Below are 19,614 nucleotides of genomic sequence, written 5' to 3'. Positions count from 1 at the left end.
TAGGCTAATTATATTTAGATTAAATAACACCTAGATTCTTCCTTGACCCAATAACATTTATATCTTCTAAAGAAATAAGATGTGACCAAAGCAAATAGCATTTCCTATTTCTTTGTCCCCTCGGCTAGACCTATGTTGATTCTAAATTATCAGTCGCTACGCTGTTCCGAAGGACTAGCAGAATCGAATTAGCGAAATTCTTGGGTCATCTCAATGGGTTCAGAAACCACACGTTTCTCTGGTCGGACCTAACATTGACCATGTAAGGAACCGCGTCACCCAGTTATTGGTACAATCGGTGCTTCACTCGATTGGATTGTTAGTTTTTTTTTTTCAAATATTTTAAAAATATTTAAATAGATTTAAATAATTTAAAAATAAATAAATATTTATAAATCTTGAGTTTTTAGAAAGTAAACTTAATTAGATATAAAAAATAAAAAGATGTTTGATTACTGAACCAATTTAGGAGTCCTTGTACTAGTTCAGGAGGATCTCTAAACTTAAAACAAACAAGGTCTTAAGTCTCATTAAATTTTTAGTCTAACATACGAAGTCATATAATCTAAATTCTAAATCATTGTGTCGTTGAGTCCTTTGCTCTAAGCTATCACAAATTGAACGGCAGATATAAAAAGTTATTTAATAACTAAATAATTTACTTATAATAAATTTGCTTAGAGTCGATGTTAAACTTAAGTTGAATAGTCTACCAACTTTTTAAAAATGGGCGGTAGGAACTCCTTTCTCTCAAGGAAAAAAAAACCAACTGTAATTAAATGTCCATATGAATAAAAGAAAAAGAAAAAAGAAAATCTCAAATGTTCTAACTCTGAGAACAGCAGAGCTACTGGCCGTACCTCCAGCCAAATATTTAGTACTTATCAACGAGATGATCTAATATCAATCTAATTGCGACAGCTTGCCAGAGACTATTTCCACAAAATCTAGGAGTGGTAGCAAAAGATTTTTTTTTTTAAAGAAAAAAGAGATTTTATAAATTAACTGATCGGTTACGAACGTCTCTCGAAGTATCGAAGATCAAAATATGCCTAAGCTCTAGAAGATATCCCTCATCCTAAGTACACTTGAAGCCTAAGCTTCTACCATGGTTAGCAAGCCGGTCTGTAGTTTAGTTGGATTCTCAGTAAGTGTGACTAACTTTACAAATTTTCATCATTATTAGTTAGGTAAATAATATCGTCGATAATAAATGTTAAGGACTAGTGTGGCTTCTTGCCATCTTGCAAAATGACGACAAGAATGGAAGAGTTCGTCTCAATCCATATGTTGGTGTAATTCTTCTATTGAATCCCGATTAGCGCCTCCATAATTGCCAATGCCTCTGTACTAATTGGCGAATTATACTCTTCGCATATGCACCCTACAAGAGATGTAGTTCCATCAGGCCGTTGGGCAATGAAACCAGTCTGTCCTGCTTTAGTATTGTTCACAAATGAACCGTCATAGTTAACCTTTATCCACCCAGTGGGAGGAGGTACCCAGTGCATAGCTACTTTAGGAGGAGGAGTTGGTTTCAAACGTCCAACATATAACTGGTCATGATAAGCATTAGTTAGGGATAGAATACAGAGCCATACCTTCTTGATATATTCACGGTCATTACTAAAATGAACACGATTTCGGTATTTCCATATGCTCCAAAGGAGAACAACCATGCACCCGTGGAGCCAAGTTTTTTCTTTATTAGGCATCCCCTCACCATCACAGAGCCAGAGACCTTCCACCCATTTGTTCGCAAAACTGAGATTACCTGCAAAGGTAGATCTCACAAAATTCCAAAGGGTGATTGCCATACAACAGTGAAAGAACAGATGGTTGGTGGTCTTTTGCTCCAGAGAGCATACCGGGCAAACGGTGTCCATGGTGAGGCCAAGGGTAGAAAGGAAAGCACAAGTCGGTAGCCTATTCCAGGCCAGCTTCCATAGAAATTTTTTAATCTTTGGCAGAACGGTGAGAGCCCAAATTTTGGCCCACCCGTCCCAATGGAGCATGGGATCACTAAGAGAGCGTATCAAAAGAAAGTAGTTTTACAAGTTACGTGCCTAGAGGGGTGAAGATTCCAAATCTAATGATTTGAGTGATCACAAATGGAGATGTTAATGTTATTGATCACCTTAGTGTGCTGCACCCCAAAAAGAGTAGAGATGAGCTGAAGGTTCCAAGAGATGTTACTCATAAGCTGAGAGACTTTGGTAATGGACGAACGAAGATGAATATAAAGGAAGGTAGGCCATTTATCTAGGGGAATAGGGCTCAGCCAAGGATCCTTTCAGACGTAGTGGATTTGCCATTGCCAATCATTTTAATTAGCCCACCTTTGAGCTCTTTCATGGCCGACATAATAAGCCTCCAATTCCAGGAGCACTTAGTAGGCTTCCTATAGAACAAAAGGTGGAGGGTCCCATATCTAGCTGTCATGATTTGAGCCTAAAGGATAGGGTCAGAGTTGAGGAAACGTTGAACATTCTTGGCTAGTAGAGACAAACATATAGTGTGCATGTTCCTAATAGCAAGCCCCCTTCACTTTTAGGCCTTGTAACCAATTCCCAACTGACCAAATGCAGGCTGTGACCACAATTACGGGTATCCCAAAGAAACTTGTGAGAGAGCTTGGCAATATGGTCGGCAATCGCATGAGGGGGTCTAAGTAGAGGACATCAAATATACATGCATTGAGTTTATGACAGAATTAATGAAAGTAATTCTGCCTGCCTAGGTCAGGTTGACCATTTTCCAATCAGCTAACTTTTTGTTAATTTTGGACATGAAGTCCTCATGATCTCTAATCAAGAGATGATTCGGGGAGATCTTCGACCCTAGGTATTTAAAAGGGAAGACCCCCTCCCTCATATTAAGGGCGTAAGAGATACTAAGTCTTTTAGGTAGAGTGACCCTATTCTAGAAATAAAGCTTAGATTTAGAGTTGTTAATTTTAAGGTTGGTGATAATCTCATAATTTTTAAAAATATTGTTAAACGCAACACAGGACATAGAATTAGCCTCTATTACAACTAGCAAGTCATCAACATACATTAAATGAGAGATTTGCACATTATCTCTAACAGATAAAGAAATTATGGCACCAGATAGAGATCACCTTATCGGATTCCTCTATCACCTTTAAACCATTTGAACGAAAAGCCATTAATTAAAGAAGAGAAACTCGGGAAGGAAACATAGATATAGATCTAATCCACAAATTTAGTATAAAAATCCATACGAATCATCAATGAAGTGGTGGCCTCTTAGTTGAGAAGATCATGAGCTTTTTTCAAATCAATCTTAATTGTTTGACAAATGCAACAAAGTTGCAGTTGAAATTATAGCAGAAAAGAATATTGGAATTAAGATGGTGACACTTTGCCAATAAAATACATTGCCAATAAAATGGATTAGCTGATGCATGCACTCACCCATTTGCCTGTCTTCTATCCTCTTATAAAATATGGTGCAACAATGAATGTTAATTTAGCACCTTGTGAGAAGCTTGGATATGCTTGGATTCTCTCAAAGAGGTGCTTTAGAGAAGAGAAGGACCAGTTAGCAGTAAAGAGAAAACGACTTTTATTTAATAAAAAAATTAGATGCAAGAGAGACAAAGTGCAGAGTTTATGACTAATAATATCACTGATTATAAAAAGTGTACTGTTTTACTATAATTATTCACTAAAGTAAATTATTGTCTCCGAAATCAACAGTACGGTTAAGTGAAAACGATAGGTAACAAACTGATATGCAGTGTTCAATTATGAATTACAAAACAAATAATAAACATATTGAAACCAAGTTAAATTGGTCTTTACTTGCTAGGCGAATTAGTAGCAATTAATTGATTCATCTCATCTAATTAGGTTGAGATTCCAGCTTAATAAATTTCATATCACTTGATCAATACATAATACATCGATGCATTGGACTTTGCATAATGCTACTAAAATACAAACTTTCAAACTTTTGGAAGCAAGATCTCATTGACCAACCTCTCCAAATTAAGAAACGAAGACCCTCCTGCTTCTGTTGCTCTAACTGCACTCTCCTTCCACTTCATTGCCTTCCTCTTCATCTCCTTCCCCTTCTCTCCTCTCATCAACTCCCTCACCAACCCCTCCACCTCATCCCTCTTCACGTTGTTATCTATCTCCATCCCCACTCCCCACTCGTCGCACATGAACTTGCAGTTCGTCTGCTGCTCCGCGAAGAACGGCCACCCGATCATCGCCACGCCGGAGCTCAGGCTCTCGATAGTCGAGTTCCACCCGTTGTGCGTCAAGAACCCCCCGATCGCCGGGTGAGAGAGCACCGCCTCTTGCGGGCACCAGCTCGCAATGAGGCTCCTCCCTTTAGTCTCCGTCGTGAATTCCGGCGGGAGAACCGCCGTTTCACCCCTGATGAGGTCGGGCCTTATGACCCACAAGAAGTTGTGATTGCTGTTTGCTAATCCAAAAGCGAATTCTATCAGTTGGTGGTTGGTCATCACCGTTATGCTGCCGAAGTTGACATAGATGACCGACGATGGCTCGCGGCCCTCGAGCCACTGCAGGCACTCGGTGTCCTCCTTCCATAAGTTGGAGTGTATGGACGCGAGCTGGGTGGAGGAAATCCTAGTCGTTTGCAAGGAGAGAGGGCCGACGGTGTAGATCGGAGGGAGTAACGAAGTCATCGCTTCCAAGACCGGCCGCTCCAGCTCGTCGTAGGTGTTCAGGATGATCGCCGCCGCCCTGGAGGCTCGCTTCGTCTCGCGGATCACGAAGTTGACCATGAATTCTTCTGGGTTCGTCGTGCGGATAAAGGAGGGGAAATCTTTGAGCTTCATGTTCGCCATGCCCGGCACCCAATCGACCGGCGTGTCGAGGTAGCCGTTCGTTAAGTAGCTCTCATCTATATGAAAAATAAACAAAATAAATATGTAAATATATACAAAGTAAATTAATAATATTTTTAATGCTCGAACATCATATTAACCTCCGCTCGCTTACCTTTAAGAGGCGTCAAGCCTCTTTGGAGTAAATCTTTGTAATGAAGATAGGCCATCATGCCACAGGCGCTTATAGTCCAGAACAAGACCTCGGGGATCCCGAGCTGCTCTGCGGCGTCGAGCGTAAAGCTCATCGAGCCGTCGGACACGATGCACGACACCGGAGGCGATGAATTCAGACTTTTGACGAGGTCGAGAAACGGAGAGAGCAAGTTCTTGGTGGAGGAATTGCACAGCGAGGGGATGTCTTGGGTGGCGTCTTCGTCGGAGGTTGGGAGGCCGTCGGGGATGGACTCGAAGCAGAAATCCGGGAGGTGGAGGTGGGAGGAGACGGCGTTGGATTTCAAGAGGCGGCTTTGATTGTAGTGAGTGTTAACAAATGTGATGTGGAATCCAAAGGAGTGGAGGAGCTTGGCAAGCTTAATCATGGGGGTTATGTGACCTTGGGCTGGGAAAGGGATGCAAACTGCGTGAGGCTTCTCTCTTCGAATAGAACCCATCTCTTCTTCTTCCTCCTCTCTTTCTAGATCTAGATCTTGATATCTTCTAAGTACTCCTAATTACTCTTTTCTACTTCTCTTTATGCTCGTGTTATCTATGAAGAGCTAGCATCGGTTACCCTTTTTTATATAGACGTAGGAGATAAAGGTTGGTGCGTCTGGACAGACAATTAACTAATTAAGGAGGTAGTGAGCTTGAGATTTACACAGTGCATCATGTGGATTATATAAAACATTGTATTGAATGAAGACGTCTCCATCTATGCCGTCTAAATAATGCAAAATATTTCCACTAGATGTACTTTTTCTCGAATGGTTAAGTTTTATTTGTACTAATATATTTAATAAATTATATTTTAAAATATAATTTTATTTATGTAATATATATAGATTTTATATATGAGCATTTGTACATATTTAATAAAAAATATTAAATTAGAAGATTAATTTTGAAGTCACAATGTATTTAAAATATTTTTAAAATCATTAATGAAGTGATTAAACGGTGTCATGATGGTTAAAAAAGTATCAAATTTTTATATAAAAGTAGAGGAACAGACACTCAGTATTCAACTATCTTGTTTGCTACTTGAATAGGAAGTTCGAACGCACTTGAGCTGCATTCAAATCCACCTTACAGCCATTCAAATTATGTTCGAACATAAAATTAGGTGTTGATAAGTACATAGAAAATATTTTAGCCATTCCAATATACTCAGGCTGTGTTCGAACACATCCACATAACATAGCTAGTAGACTCACTTACATTATATATTTTTGTTAATGTTTACAAATTAAATTTTAGTTTTATCAAATATTTGTAAGAAATATCTTACTGTTATCTAAACCTAATCAAACTCTTTGATTAAATTAACTATACCACAACGATGATCAAAATACTACGACTAGCTGCGAAAATATCTTACCCAAGCTAACTTATAAAATAGTGTATTCTTTAACGGCGGAGGAGAGATAGCATGAAGAACAGAAGGTAGACACACAAAAAAAAAAGTTGGATATAGATTAAACGAATTTTTAACTTTTGGTACTTCTTCAGAATTTGGCCAAAGAGTCAAATGAAATCTTATCATGCTCAAAAAAGCTAAAGCAAAAGGAAGAAGGTATTTTAGACCGTAAAGAATAGTTTGCAATGAATCAAGTATTTTTTTATACTATCTGCAAAAGTTTCTAGCATTAATTAAACTGAGTTTATTTATAAATATAAAATAAAATATAGAGTTGCATTTGTAAATATTAATGATTCAGGGTATAACTCATAAATATGTGTAAAGACAAATTGTTAAATACAAAATTTTATTCTTAACAACCCAATGTATAATAATTACGACTTTAATATAATACTAGGTAATCCGATCGATCCAAAAGTTTAAGCTGCTAGGTAACTAACTAAATAATATTATATATTTAAAAAAAAAATTAAGACAATTACAACGAATCTATTGATATAATCCATTGTGATATATTTCTTATCAAATCTAAATATAAAAAAGAGATTAGCTGCACTGAGTAATTAACAAATATTGTCTTAAGTTTTTTCATTTTGTTGTTTTTGAGAGGAAGCGAGTTCAGGCTAATTATGTTTAGATTAAAATAAACCTAGATTGCGTACCCAATAATATTTATATCTTCTAAAGAAAATAAAATGAGACTACTGAGACCCACTGAATCATAATTACTAGAACCGCTGATTTACTTCATATTTTGGCCTCTAGACATTTTCGTATCCCTTGGTTGACTGAAAGAGATTATAATAAACTAGAGATGAGATCTGAACTGGCTTTCAGAGTTGCAGGCATAACACCTCAACTAATTGACCTCCATTACCACATGTTTCACTAGATAAATGAGCTGATATAATATTATGAGACCAGCATTAGCCTGATGGAGCAATTGAAATACAAGTCATACAGCTACAATTCTGAGATGAAACAGAAGGTATAGTAGTGCCCTCATTTGGATGTTTATTTGTTATGCCTGCTCTGCTTCCAGTTTTTACACAATTTTAAGATAGCTAAGGAACCAAATTTAAAAGCTCCATCACTCCTTTATCCCCTTCAGTAATCTCCTAACAATATAAAAGCTTAATCACTGTCCCAACTCTCATCAATCTTTTTCTTCTTTATTTCGCCTTTTCTATCATTGCTCTTCCTATTGTTATCATCATCCTCATCGTCGCTACTAAGGTAATCGAATGCAGCACGCCCTGGTGTTGCTAAGGCGTGTTCTTCCCCATCATCAGATTTCCACAATCGATCCTCCTCAAGTACATCATTCTCGGAACCGTCATCCACCTCACGAGTCTTCTCTCTAAATGTCGTAGAACCCCTGGACCTGTAAGCTTCCTTGTGACCAATTATGTTGCCCTTCAGCCTTGAGGAGCCTCATCTGCACTATCCATGTCGCTTCCAAAATCAGGTCTGTTGTCTCTCATTTCATCGTCTGAGTCACATTCATGATCTTCTGATGCCTCAGAAATCTCATTCTCACTGTTCCATTTCCTTATATCCGTAGTTCTTTGCTTCTGATATCTTCCATGTTTTCTATCCTCATTCTCAAATACTACGTTCTATAAACTGACAACATAAATCAATATCAAACTTACAAAAGATATTTGACATAAGTTGAAACACATGCCTCTAAAAAATATACTTGTTATGTATTGGCAACTACAACAATTAAAAAGTAAAGCACAAACCTTCCTTTTCGTGAGAGTGTTAATGGGTATCAGATTCTTTGGTTCGCGGTAATTTCTTCCACGAAACATAATAATTGTTTTCGCATTATGTACATTAACCACAATGCCACCACTTAATCTCGCTAGCATCGTTGCCATCTCCTAAATTCTTTTCCTTAGGAAAGTTACCATAACAAACTTACGCTGTCTCATTGATCCGGTCGCGGATTGGATTATTAGGATATTGGTTTAACCGATGGTTCATTCGATTGGATTGCTAGTTTTTATATATATATATATATATATAAATAGATTAAAAAAATGTTATTTATATAGATAACCTTATGGTTATTTTCATGTTAAGTTATTAAATGTAAAAAGATAAAAGTACTATTAACTAAGAGAAATATTTAAAAACAAGAATAATGATATTTTTTATAATTTTATAATTACATTGTTGAAATTTTAATTATAGTTTATTTGAAGTAGTATTCACACAAAATTTAAGGATTTTATAAAGTATACCTACAAGAAATATACATGTACATATAAACTTTAGATAGATATACAAGCAAATAAAAGACTTTTCAATGATATATGTGTAAAAAAAAAATTTAATAGATATGTTATAAATTAAATATTCTTACAGTTTTATAACCAAAATAATTATTAAGATATTAAATAAAATAATTAAGTATTAAAAATAATTATGTAATTTTATAAAAATTAGCCGAGTTGCACAGTTCACCAATTCGACCACCGAGTCAGTAAATTTTATCTCATCGTATTGTTTATCGGTCTAAAAATAAAACAAAACCTAATCTCTCAATCTCCTTCAATTTAAAGTTATGATAATTATGTGTTGAATTATCCAAATATTTCAAAATATCCCTTATGTTAGACTAGTATGCTTTTGTTATTTAAAGTTAATACGTGAGTGTCAAATAAACAAATTTTAAGTCTTATTTGTATAAAAATTGTGCTCATCCATCTTCCTCTCTACCCTTATAATAATAAGATATTGCTCTCTCAATCTCCTTCAGTTTCTCTCCCTCCCTCCTCATTACAATCAAACTTCATCCAATATTCTACAATCCTAAATTTATGGCCAAGTAGAAGTCTTGCATTGATTGGCATGAAGATATTTTATGATGCATTGATTGGAATTGACAGAGAGTTTGACCAAACCAGCACTCACACAAATTTTATTTATAGTAATAATTATACACCAAATTTAATATCAAAAGATGACTAATTTATTACTGTTATGCCTTTACTTTATAATATTAAAAGATTTGTTTTCGAAAAGGTTGATCGGTTCAGCATCTTATTCTTTTTAGAAAACACGGAAGACTTTAGTATTTTATCACCAAAGTAGATAAAACTTAGAATTAATATTTATTTAGAGGAACTATCATCATTTTTCTGAGACTCTGAGCAGTGGTAGGTGCCGAGAAATACTGCACTATTTCAACCATAGTTATTTTTCATACCTTCGTAATTATAGCATAAAAAAATGATGCTCTAAATTTTTTATTATAATTTTATCTAGATTTTTCTTGTTAAAGTCCCGCTAAACTTTGATCAAAATTATTATATCAATAACATATCGTATATATAAATGAACTATTAGTTAGAAAATTATGGCTTTAAAATTGAGTAGTTTAATATTTTAATAAGATGTTAAATAATTGACTTTTAATTGTTCAATGTTTTATGTAGTAAAGCATAAACTTTTTAATAGTCTTTTGATAAAAATATTCATAATAATAAATGTTTATTTAGAAAAATAAATATTAGATTTATATAAAGGTAAAATATTAAATTTAGCAATATTTTATTAATAGCTTACTAAAAAGTAAACTTAATTTAATATTTCTATTCTTCTGTTCTTCACTAGTCTTTTGACCATCCAGCATTCTGGGCGAGGGCATCATATTTTATCGAAAGAGAGACATTTTTTACTAATAATAATAATAATAATAATAATAATAATAATAATAATAATAATAATAATAATAATAATAATAAAGAAGTAAATTTAAAGGTGTTCCAAGTTTCAACGTCAAATTTCGTCATTTTTTGCCACTAACTGTTTAACTTTTATTTCGCTAGCCGACATTCATTCATACCCACATGAAAAGACAAGTGACTTTATTTATAGACATGGAGATGGACAAAAATTGAGATAGAGATAGAAATAGATTACCCATTCCATTCGAGGATTGAATTCTACATCGACAAAACTATTGTCTTGTTGGTATCTAAAGGTTAGATCACAAGTTGAATAGTCTACCAACTTTTTAAAATTGGGTGGTAGGAACTCCTTTCTCTCAATGAAAAAGACCAACTGAAATTAAGTGTCCATATGAATAAAATCTCAAATATTTAGTACTTATCAACAACATGATCTATATATAAGGAGATCCAATCTAAGTGGGACGCTTGCCAGAGACTATTTCCACAAAAACTTACAGGCGGTAGCACAAGATTTGATGACATGACAGATGCAACAAAGTTGGACGTTAGAAATTATAGCAGAAAAGAATATTGACAATGATGACATCGGAATCCAACATTCATTGGAATTAAGATGGTGACACTTTGCCAATAAAACACATTGGTATATAGAAGAAGTCCAAAAATAGATTAGCTCATGCATGGACTCAACCATTTGCCGTCTTCTATCATCTTATATTGATGTTCAATATATAAAATAAAATATGGTGCAATAACGAATGTTAATTTGGCGCCTTGGAGAAGCTGGGACCAGCTCGCAGTAAAGAGTGAAAGAAAACGACTTTTATTTAACAAAAATAATTTGATGCAAGAGAGCCAAAGTGCAGAGTTTTATGACTAATAATATCACTGGTTACCAAAAAAGATACTGTTTTACTATAATTTTTAAATTATTTACTAAAGTATACTAAATAAGTATAAATTATTGTCTCCGAAATCAACAGTATGGTTAAGTGTAAACAACAGTAAGTTGCAAACGGAAATGCAGTGTTCAATTATGAATAACAAAACAAATAATAAACATATTGAAACCAAGTTAAATTGGTCTCTTCACTTGCTAGGCGAATTAGTAGCAATTAATTGATTCATCCCATCTACTTAGGTTGATATTCCAACATTATAAATTTCATATCACTTGATCAATACATAATACAAACACAAGTAGATACATACGCAAAGGTCGATGCATACATAGGACTTTGCATAATGCTACTAAAATACAAACTTTCAAACTTTTGGAAGCAAGATCTCATCGACCAACCTCTCCAAATTAAGAAACGAAGACCCTCCTGCTTCTGTTGCTCTAACTGCACTCTCCTTCCACTTCATTGCCTTCCTCTTCATCTCCTTCCCCTTCTCTCCTCTCATCAACTCCCTCACCAACCCCTCCACCTCATCCCTCTTCACGTTGTTATCTATCTCCATCCCCACTCCCCACTCGTCGCACATGAACTTGCAGTTCGTATGCTGCTCCGCGAAGAACGGCCACCCCATCATCGCCACGCCGGAGCTCAGGCTCTCGATAGTCGAGTTCCACCCGTTGTGCGTCAAGAACCCCCCGATCGCCGGGTGAGAGAGCACCGCCTCTTGCGGGCACCAGCTCACAATGAGGCTCCTCCCTTTAGTCTCCGTCGTGAATTCCGGCGGGAGAACCGCCGTTTCACCCTTGACGAGGTCGGGCCTTATGACCCACAAGAAGTCGTGCTTGCTGTTTGCTAATCCAAAAGCGAATTCTATCAGTTGGTGGTTGGTCATCACCGTTATGCTGCCGAAGTTGACATAGATGACCGACGATGGCTCGCGGCCCTCGAGCCACTGCAGACACTCGGTGTCCTCCTTCCATAAGTTGGAGTGTATGGACGCGAGCTGGGTGGAGGAAATCCTAGTCATTTGCAAGGAGAGAGGGCCGACGGTGTAGATCGGAGGGAGTAACGAAGCCATCGCTTCCAAGACCGGCCGCTCCAGCTCGTCGTAGGTGTTCAGGATGATCGCCGCCGCCATGGAGGCTCGCTTCGTCTCGCGGATCAGGAAGTTGAGCAACAAGTCTTCTGGGTTCGTCGTGCGGATAAAGGAGGGGAAATCTTTGAGCTTCATGTTCGCCATGCCCGGCACCCAATCGACCGGCGTGTCGAGGTAGCCGTTCGTTAAGTAGCTCTCATCTATATGAAAAATAAACAAAATAAGTATATAAATATATACAAAGTAAATTAATAATATTTTTAATGCTCGAACATCATATTAACCTCAGCTCGCTTACCTTTAAGAGGCGCCAAGCCTCTTTGGAGTAAATCTTTGTAATGAATATAGGCCATCATGCTACAGGCGCTTGCAGTCCAGAACAAGACCTTGGGGATCCCGAGCTGCTCTGCGGCGTCGAGCGTAAAGCTCATCACGCCGTCGGATACGATGCACGACACCGGAGGCGATGAAGTCAGATTTCCGACGAGGTCGAGAAACGGAGAGAGCAAGTTCTTGGTGGAGGAATTGCACAGCGAGGGGATGTCTTGGGTGGCATCTTCGTCGGAAGGCGGGAGGCCGTCGGGGATGGACTCGAAGCAGAAGTCCGGGAGGTGGAGGTGGGAGGAGACGGCGTTGGATTTGAGGAGGCGGCTTTGGTTGTAGTGAGTGTTAACAAATGTGATATGGAAGCCAAAGGAGTGGAGGAGCTTGGCAAGCTTTAGCATGGGGGTTATGTGACCTTGGGCTGGGAAAGGGACGCACACTGCGTGAGGCTTCGCTCCTGGAATAGAACCCATCGATATCTTCTTCTTGTTTCTTCTCTCTCTCTAAATCTTGATATCTTCTAAGTAGTCTTCTCTACTAGATCTATGTTTGTGTTATCCTTCTTTATATAGACATGGGAAACAAGGCTGGTGCGTATTGACGAATAATTAAGTGGTAGTTAGTGAGCTATACATATCTTTCAGACGCAGTGAATCATCGTCGTAACGTCTCGGAAAAATTAATGCATGGTAGTTAGTTTGTACGTATTATTTTAGAGACAGTCACAGCTGGCGCGTTAAATTATTTTATTACTTCACAAATAAAATCCTCTCTTTTAATAATTTATAAATAAATTATCTATTTGCTAAGTATACAAAGGCACACACTATTATTTGATAGCAGAGCAATCTGCTAAGCTAGCGGAAAACAATAGCTCGATGATCACCTCTAGCGGTGATGACGAATATTTTCTTGAAATTGGTTTTGGTGGAGATAGGGCCGTTAATTTTGACTCGATTTTATTGGATTGGAAAGGAAATAACCCTAAAGAGTTAAAGAGTTGTGTGTTTAGATGAGTCCATCCTAATCCATGATCACAATTTTGTTAATTGGCCAACTATTTTGTTGTTGTTGATGATCTGTTTGTTGATTTAAATCGATCTGGGACATCATTTGTTTTTCTTCTAATTCTGGCATTATCACCATAAGACTACGATTAGGATTAGATCTGAAGCTTTACTATTTACCCAAAGCTACCTTGAATCTAGTCAAGAAGTTGGTCTGACCAACCCAGTGCCCTAAATCAAATACCATTGCAACTTCCTCTTTGGCTGTCGACATCTCGTCCAATTTCTTAGCCAATATTTCATAATTATTCATCAATTAAAAAATAATCTGTTATTCTATAGGATAATGTCGTACTTTTTTTAACTCTAGAATCACATTATACATATTTAACATTTGCATTTGTGACTTTTCTTTTTACCTTTCTTTTTCCAAGTTAATAGTTAGTTGATGCGACTCAATCTTAAAAATATGTTTTATTTCTGGCCGAGTCAAATTAATAGAGTGTATTTGTCACCAAATAGTTCGCATCTAGAATATGAATTTTATTAATTATTATTATTTTATTTATAGTAAGATGATGACATGTGTATTTGTCAGACCCCATTATATTTTTTTTATCTTTAAATTTCCTGCATCAAATAGTACTTGTTTATGTTTATGGAGTCATTATTATTATTTGTTCGAGAATGCTTATATTACAAGGTTAATTATGTCACACCTCTAAACTATATCAAATTTTTATAAAGATCTTCTAAACTTTTTTATGTTATAATATTTAAAACGAGTAATTACAGTGATGAAAAATGCGTAATAACCAAGTGATCCTTAAGTTAACAGATTTATTAATTTAACTATAATTAGTAAAATAAAATAAAGTAATTAATTACAAACCACCCAAACGGACCCATCCCCCATAAAATCACCCACCCTACTTGCCTGCACAACGACCGAGGGACTTCACGAGCCTGGCTCATCGAAAGGCGAACCCTCCACCTCGCGCCTTACTGCCCTTACTCTTATCGTGCTCGCCCTCACTCTTATCACACTCGCCCTCACCCTTACACTCGTCCTCACTGTCGTCGCCCTCACCTCGCGTGCCATTATCCTCGCCTCCCTCCTATATTAGATCCAAGTCCGCCACCGTGTCTGACCTCACTCGCAGCACACTGTCGTCTTTGGCTACTCTCACCCTCACCACCCTTGGCTTTGGTTGCCCTCACCTTCACTGCTCGTGATCACTCTCGCACCTCCTCGACTATCGAAGTAGAAGCTTCTCATCAAGGTTGACGAAGGGTGCTCTGGTGCTGTCTCTCAATATCCTAGCTAGTCGTGCGACGTCTCAAGCACCTTGTCGATGCTGTCGATAGTGAGGCAGGGGAAGAGAGCAAGTTGTATTTAAATATCTATTAGTTTGATTGAAATACATAACGAGGGCATGTAGGTTATTTTGGAGAAATATGACTACCACATAAATTAACTCATCTAATTTTTCTCACAGCACACTAATAGAAATGAGACTTTTCTAAAGTTCAAGAGAGATTGTAACGTAAAAAAGTTTATCATAAAATTCAAGATATTAAATAAAATAATTAAGTATTAAAAATAGTTATGTAATTTTATAAAAATAGCTGAGCTGATCGATTCACTAAAAGCTAGTCGGGTTGTACAGTTCACCGATTCGACTAATTATTTACCTCATCAGCATCTGGGCGAGGGCATCATATTTTTATGGAAAGAGAGACCTAATAATAATAATAAGAAGAAGAAGAAGAAGTAAAGCAAACGCTGTTCCAAGTTTGAACGTCAAATTTCGTAAAACCACGGGAAGTAATCTTTTATTTCATATAGCTATGAGATTCAACGAATATTTTGTAAGTGATTCTTATAATTGCTATATTAATTAGTGATTTATTTGATCTTAAGGAAAATGATCCATAGTATTTACCGGTGGGTTTTACGGGATTTATTTTTTCACATAAAAATCACCGGTTGTTTGCTTGGCTTTTAATTTCTAGTTATTTGCATTCTATCAAGTATTTGTAGTAGGCTTTTATCTCCTAGATTAAGATTAGCATTAAAGTTTCCGAATCTGCTTCATATCAAAGAATGCTAACTCTGGTCTCCTCGTTCGCAGTTCATATGGCATTCCATTATCTACTACGGCAATGCTTAAGCTTATTCGATAGCATATTGTAGATAAACCCCCCAGTCTGCATCCACCAACCATAATATAGAGACAGCAATGCCATGCATGATGCCATCTATATCTTTGTCATCGATCCAAAATATAGGTGCATGTTATAATCTCTATACTAGGTGCATTTGTTAAGGAACGAAATGAGAGGTTCTGAAAATTTCTTCATACTCATGAGCAGCGTTTAGAAATCTAAAAGCTTCCACCACATAGATCAGATCCATATCCGACATTGCTTACTTTGATACGTCACCATCGCCATTCAAATTGCATTGCATCCACAACGATCCCCCCACCTCTTCTTCGTTTATTCTCATGTAGTTGGAATAAACTATTCGCCTTCTTTTGGCCATTGCCGTCCTCATCACCAGCCTTTATTGTTGTCATAACTCCATCAGACCACTGCAAAGAAATAGCCAAGCCAGCAAAGTGAAAGTTTAATCCCCAGTGCATGCATGTATGTGTACAACTTGGTTAGTTGGATTGCATTTATTCCACCTTCTCTTAATTTGCATCAAATAGATGAATTATGACACAATGCTGATGGTACGAGTGATGCAATACTGTTAAATTTTTGCATATGCTTTGTGGTCAAATGGACTGCTTCATGATTTGTTGTGGACTAATTATGGCTGGACTAATTATGGCCATGAACCAAGAAGACTCTAATTTAATGATATCAAACGTGTCCATAAAACTGTTTGTAAGAAGCTTATTTAATAGAATTTAACAGGAAATAAGGAAAGGCTAATTAAATAAGCTTCTTACGCACATGAACAGACAAATAACATTATTTACAGACATGGAGATGGACAAAAATTTGAGATAGAGATAGAAATAAATCACCCTTCCCATCTTTGAGGATTGAATTCCACATCGACAAAACTATATTGTTTTGTTGGTAGATCTAAAGGTTAGATCACAAGTTAAACAGTCTACAACTTTTTAAAATTGGGTGGTAGGACCTCCTTTTTCTCAGTCAAAAAGACCAACTGAAATTAAATGTCCATATGAATAAAAGAAAAAGAAAAAAGAAAATCTCAAAGTAATGTTCTAACTCAGAACGGCAGAGCTACTGGCCGTACCTCTATCCAAATATTTAGCACTTATCAACAACATGATCTAATATATAAGGAGATCCAATCTAATTGCGACACTTGCCATAGACTATTTCCACAAAATTTACAGGTGGTAGCACAAAGATTTAACGACATGACAGATGCAACAAAGTTGCAATTGAAATTATAGCAGAAAAGAACATTGACAATGGTGAGATCGAAATCCAACATTTATTGGAATTAAGATGGTGACACTTTGCCAAAGAAATACATTGGTATATAGAAGTCGTCCAAAAATGGATTAGCTCATGCATGGACTTACCCATTTGCCGTCTTCTATCCTCTTATATTGATGTACAATAATGAATGTTAATTTAGCGCCCTGAAGAAGCTTGCATATGCTTGGATTCTCTCAAAGAGGTGCTTTATAGAAGAGAAGGACCAGCTAGCAGTAAAGAGTGAAAGAAAATGACATTTATTTAATAAAAAAAGATACTGTTTTACTATAATTTTTAAATTATTTACTAAAGTATACTAAATAAGTATAAATTATTGTCTCCGAAATCAACAGTATGGTTAAGTGTAAACAACAGTAAGTTGCAAACGGAAATGCAGTGTTCAATTATGAATAACAAAACAAATAATAAACATATTGAAACCAAGTTAAATTGGTCTCTTCACTTGCTAGGCGAATTAGTAGCAATTAATTGATTCATCCCATCTACTTAGGTTGATATTCCAACATTATAAATTTCATATCACTTGATCAATACATAATACAAACACAAGTAGATACATACGCAAAGGTCGATGCATACATAGGACTTTGCATAATGCTACTAAAATACAGACTTTCAAACTTTTGGAAGCAACATCTCATTGACCAACCTCTCCAAATTAAGAAACGAAGATCCTCCTGCTTCTGTTGCTCTAACTGCACTCTCCTTCCACATCATTGCCTTACTCTTCATCTCCTTCCCCTTCTCTCCTCTCATCAACTCCCTCACCAACCCCTCCACCTCATCCCTCTTCACGTTGTTATCTATCTCCATCCCCACTCCCCACTCGTCGCACATGAACTTGCAGTTCGTCTGCTGCTCCGCGAAGAACGGCCACCCGATCATCGCCACGCCGGAGCTCAGGCTCTCGATAGTCGAGTTCCACCCGTTGTGCGTCAAGAACCCCCCGATCGCCGGGTGAGAGAGCACCGCCTCTTGCGGGCACCAGCTCGCAATGAGGCTCCTGCCTTTAGTCTCCGTCGTGAATTCCGGCGGGAGAACCGCCGTTTCACCCTTGACGAGGTCGGGCCTTATGACCCACAAGAAGTCGTGCTTGCTGTTTGCTAATCCAAAAGCGAATTCTATCAGTTGGTGGTTGGTCATCACCGTTATGCTGCCGAAGTTGACATAGATGACCGACGATGGCTCGCGGCCCTCGAGCCACTGCAGGCACTCGGTTTCCTCCTTCCATAAGTTGGAGTGTATGGACGCGAGCTGGGTGGAGGAAATCCTAGTCGTTTGCAAGGAGAGAGGGCCGACAGTGTAGATCGGAGGGAGTAACGAAGCCATCGCTTCCAAGACTGGCCGCTCCAGCTCGTCGTAGGTGTTCAGGATGATCGCCGCCGCCCTGGAGGCTCGCTTCGTCTCGCGGATCACGAAGTTGACCATGAATTCTTCTGGGTTCGTCGTGCGGATAAAGGAGGGGAAATCTTTGAGTTTCATGTTCGCCATGCCCGGCACCCAATCGACCGGCGTGTCGAGGTAGCCGTTCGTTAAGTAGCTCTCATCTATATGAAAAATAAACAAAATAAGTATATAAATATATACAAAGTAAATTAATAATATTTTTAATGCTCGAACATCATATTAACCTCAGCTCGCTTACCTTTAAGAGGCGTCAAGCCTCTTTGGAATAAATCTTTGTAATGAATATAGGCCATCATGCCACAGGCGCTTGTAGTCCAGAACAAGACCTCGGGGATCCCGAGCTGCTCTGCGGCGTCGAGCGTAAAGCTCATCACGCCGTCGGATACGATGCACGACACCGGAGGCGATGAATTCAGATTTTCGACGAGGTCGAGAAACGGAGAGAGCAAGTTCTTGGTGGAGGAATTGCACAGCGAGGGGATGTCTTGGGTGGCGTCTTCGTCGGAGGGCGGGAGGCCGTCGGGGATGGACTCGAAGCAGAAGTCCGGGAGATGGAGGTGGGAGGAGACGGCGTTGGATTTCAAGAGGCGGCTTTGGTTGTAGTGAGTGTTAACAAATGTGATGTGGAATCCAAAGGAGTGAAGGAGCTTGGCAAGCTTAATCATGGGGGTTATGTGACCTTGGGCTGGGAAAGGGATGCAAACTGCGTGAGGCTTCTCTCTTGCAATAGAACCCATCTCTTCTTCTTCTTCTTCTTCCTCCTCTCTTTCTAGATCTAGATCTTGATATCTTCTAAGTACTCCTAATTACTCTTTTCTACTTCTCTGTATGTTTGCGTTATCTTTGAAGAGCTGGCATCGGTTACCCTTCTTTATATAGACTAGGAGATAAAGGTTGGTGCGTCTGGACAGACAATTAATTAATTAAGAAGGTAGTGAGCTTGACATTTACACAGTGCTGCGTCACGTGGATTTTATAAAACATTGTATTTACTGAAGACGTCTCCATCTATGCCGTCTAAATAATGCAATATATTTCCAGTAAAGGACCATTTCAGGGGGATGGATGCGTTACGTTTGGGTCTCCTCCTCCTCCTCTATATTATGCCAACAGAGAGTTTTTTGTTTAGATGCGCCTACCCAAATCCATGAACACAATCTTCTCAAACGACCAATTATTTCATATAAATATGTTTGTTTATTTTGTCTGTTG

General features: G+C 37.8%; 3 protein-coding genes across 3 annotated transcripts; all 3 read right to left on the bottom strand.

Annotated features, from left to right (window-relative positions):
- Window positions 1-3,920: 3,920 nt before the first annotated feature.
- On the bottom strand, window positions 3,921-5,589 carry LOC140778532 (7-deoxyloganetin glucosyltransferase-like). Its single transcript, XM_073123312.1, has 2 exons — window positions 5,001-5,589; window positions 3,921-4,902 (listed from the first exon to the last, which is right to left on the bottom strand). Exons 1-2 carry the CDS (start codon window positions 5,497-5,499, stop codon window positions 3,971-3,973), a joined length of 1,431 nt encoding a protein of 476 aa, XP_072979413.1. The 5' UTR covers window positions 5,500-5,589; the 3' UTR covers window positions 3,921-3,970.
- A 5,727-nt stretch (window positions 5,590-11,316) lies between these two features.
- Window positions 11,317-12,987, bottom strand: LOC140777257 (7-deoxyloganetin glucosyltransferase-like). Its single transcript, XM_073121244.1, has 2 exons — window positions 12,471-12,987; window positions 11,317-12,372 (listed from the first exon to the last, which is right to left on the bottom strand). Exons 1-2 carry the CDS (start codon window positions 12,967-12,969, stop codon window positions 11,441-11,443), a joined length of 1,431 nt encoding a protein of 476 aa, XP_072977345.1. The 5' UTR covers window positions 12,970-12,987; the 3' UTR covers window positions 11,317-11,440.
- A 4,499-nt stretch (window positions 12,988-17,486) lies between these two features.
- LOC140779421 (7-deoxyloganetin glucosyltransferase-like) lies at window positions 17,487-19,253 on the bottom strand. Its single transcript, XM_073124474.1, has 2 exons — window positions 18,641-19,253; window positions 17,487-18,542 (listed from the first exon to the last, which is right to left on the bottom strand). The coding sequence occupies exons 1-2, from the start codon at window positions 19,137-19,139 to the stop codon at window positions 17,611-17,613; spliced, it is 1,431 nt and encodes a 476-aa protein (XP_072980575.1). The 5' UTR covers window positions 19,140-19,253; the 3' UTR covers window positions 17,487-17,610.
- Window positions 19,254-19,614: the final 361 nt, after the last annotated feature.

The sequence above is a fragment of the Typha angustifolia genome, chromosome 15 (genome assembly GCF_048772165.1).
Source record: "Typha angustifolia cultivar Huaian chromosome 15, ASM4877216v1, whole genome shotgun sequence".
Lineage (NCBI taxonomy): Eukaryota > Viridiplantae > Streptophyta > Magnoliopsida > Poales > Typhaceae > Typha > Typha angustifolia.
The sequence above is the reverse complement of the archived record's forward strand: the minus strand, read 5'-3'. Positions and strand labels throughout refer to the sequence as shown.

Bases quoted from the DNA above. Each gene is read 5' to 3' on its own strand.
- LOC140778532 (XM_073123312.1), bottom strand. From the start codon at position 5,499: ATGGGTTCTATTCGAAGAGAGAAGCCTCACGCAGTTTGCATCCCTTTC. The intron at 4,903-5,000 runs GTAAGCGAGCGG...TTTTTCATATAG, and splicing joins AGGCTTGACGCCTCTTAAAG to ATGAGAGCTACTTAACGAAC.
- LOC140777257 (XM_073121244.1), bottom strand. From the start codon at position 12,969: ATGGGTTCTATTCCAGGAGCGAAGCCTCACGCAGTGTGCGTCCCTTTC. The intron at 12,373-12,470 runs GTAAGCGAGCTG...TTTTTCATATAG, and splicing joins AGGCTTGGCGCCTCTTAAAG to ATGAGAGCTACTTAACGAAC.
- LOC140779421 (XM_073124474.1), bottom strand. From the start codon at position 19,139: ATGGGTTCTATTGCAAGAGAGAAGCCTCACGCAGTTTGCATCCCTTTC. The intron at 18,543-18,640 runs GTAAGCGAGCTG...TTTTTCATATAG, and splicing joins AGGCTTGACGCCTCTTAAAG to ATGAGAGCTACTTAACGAAC.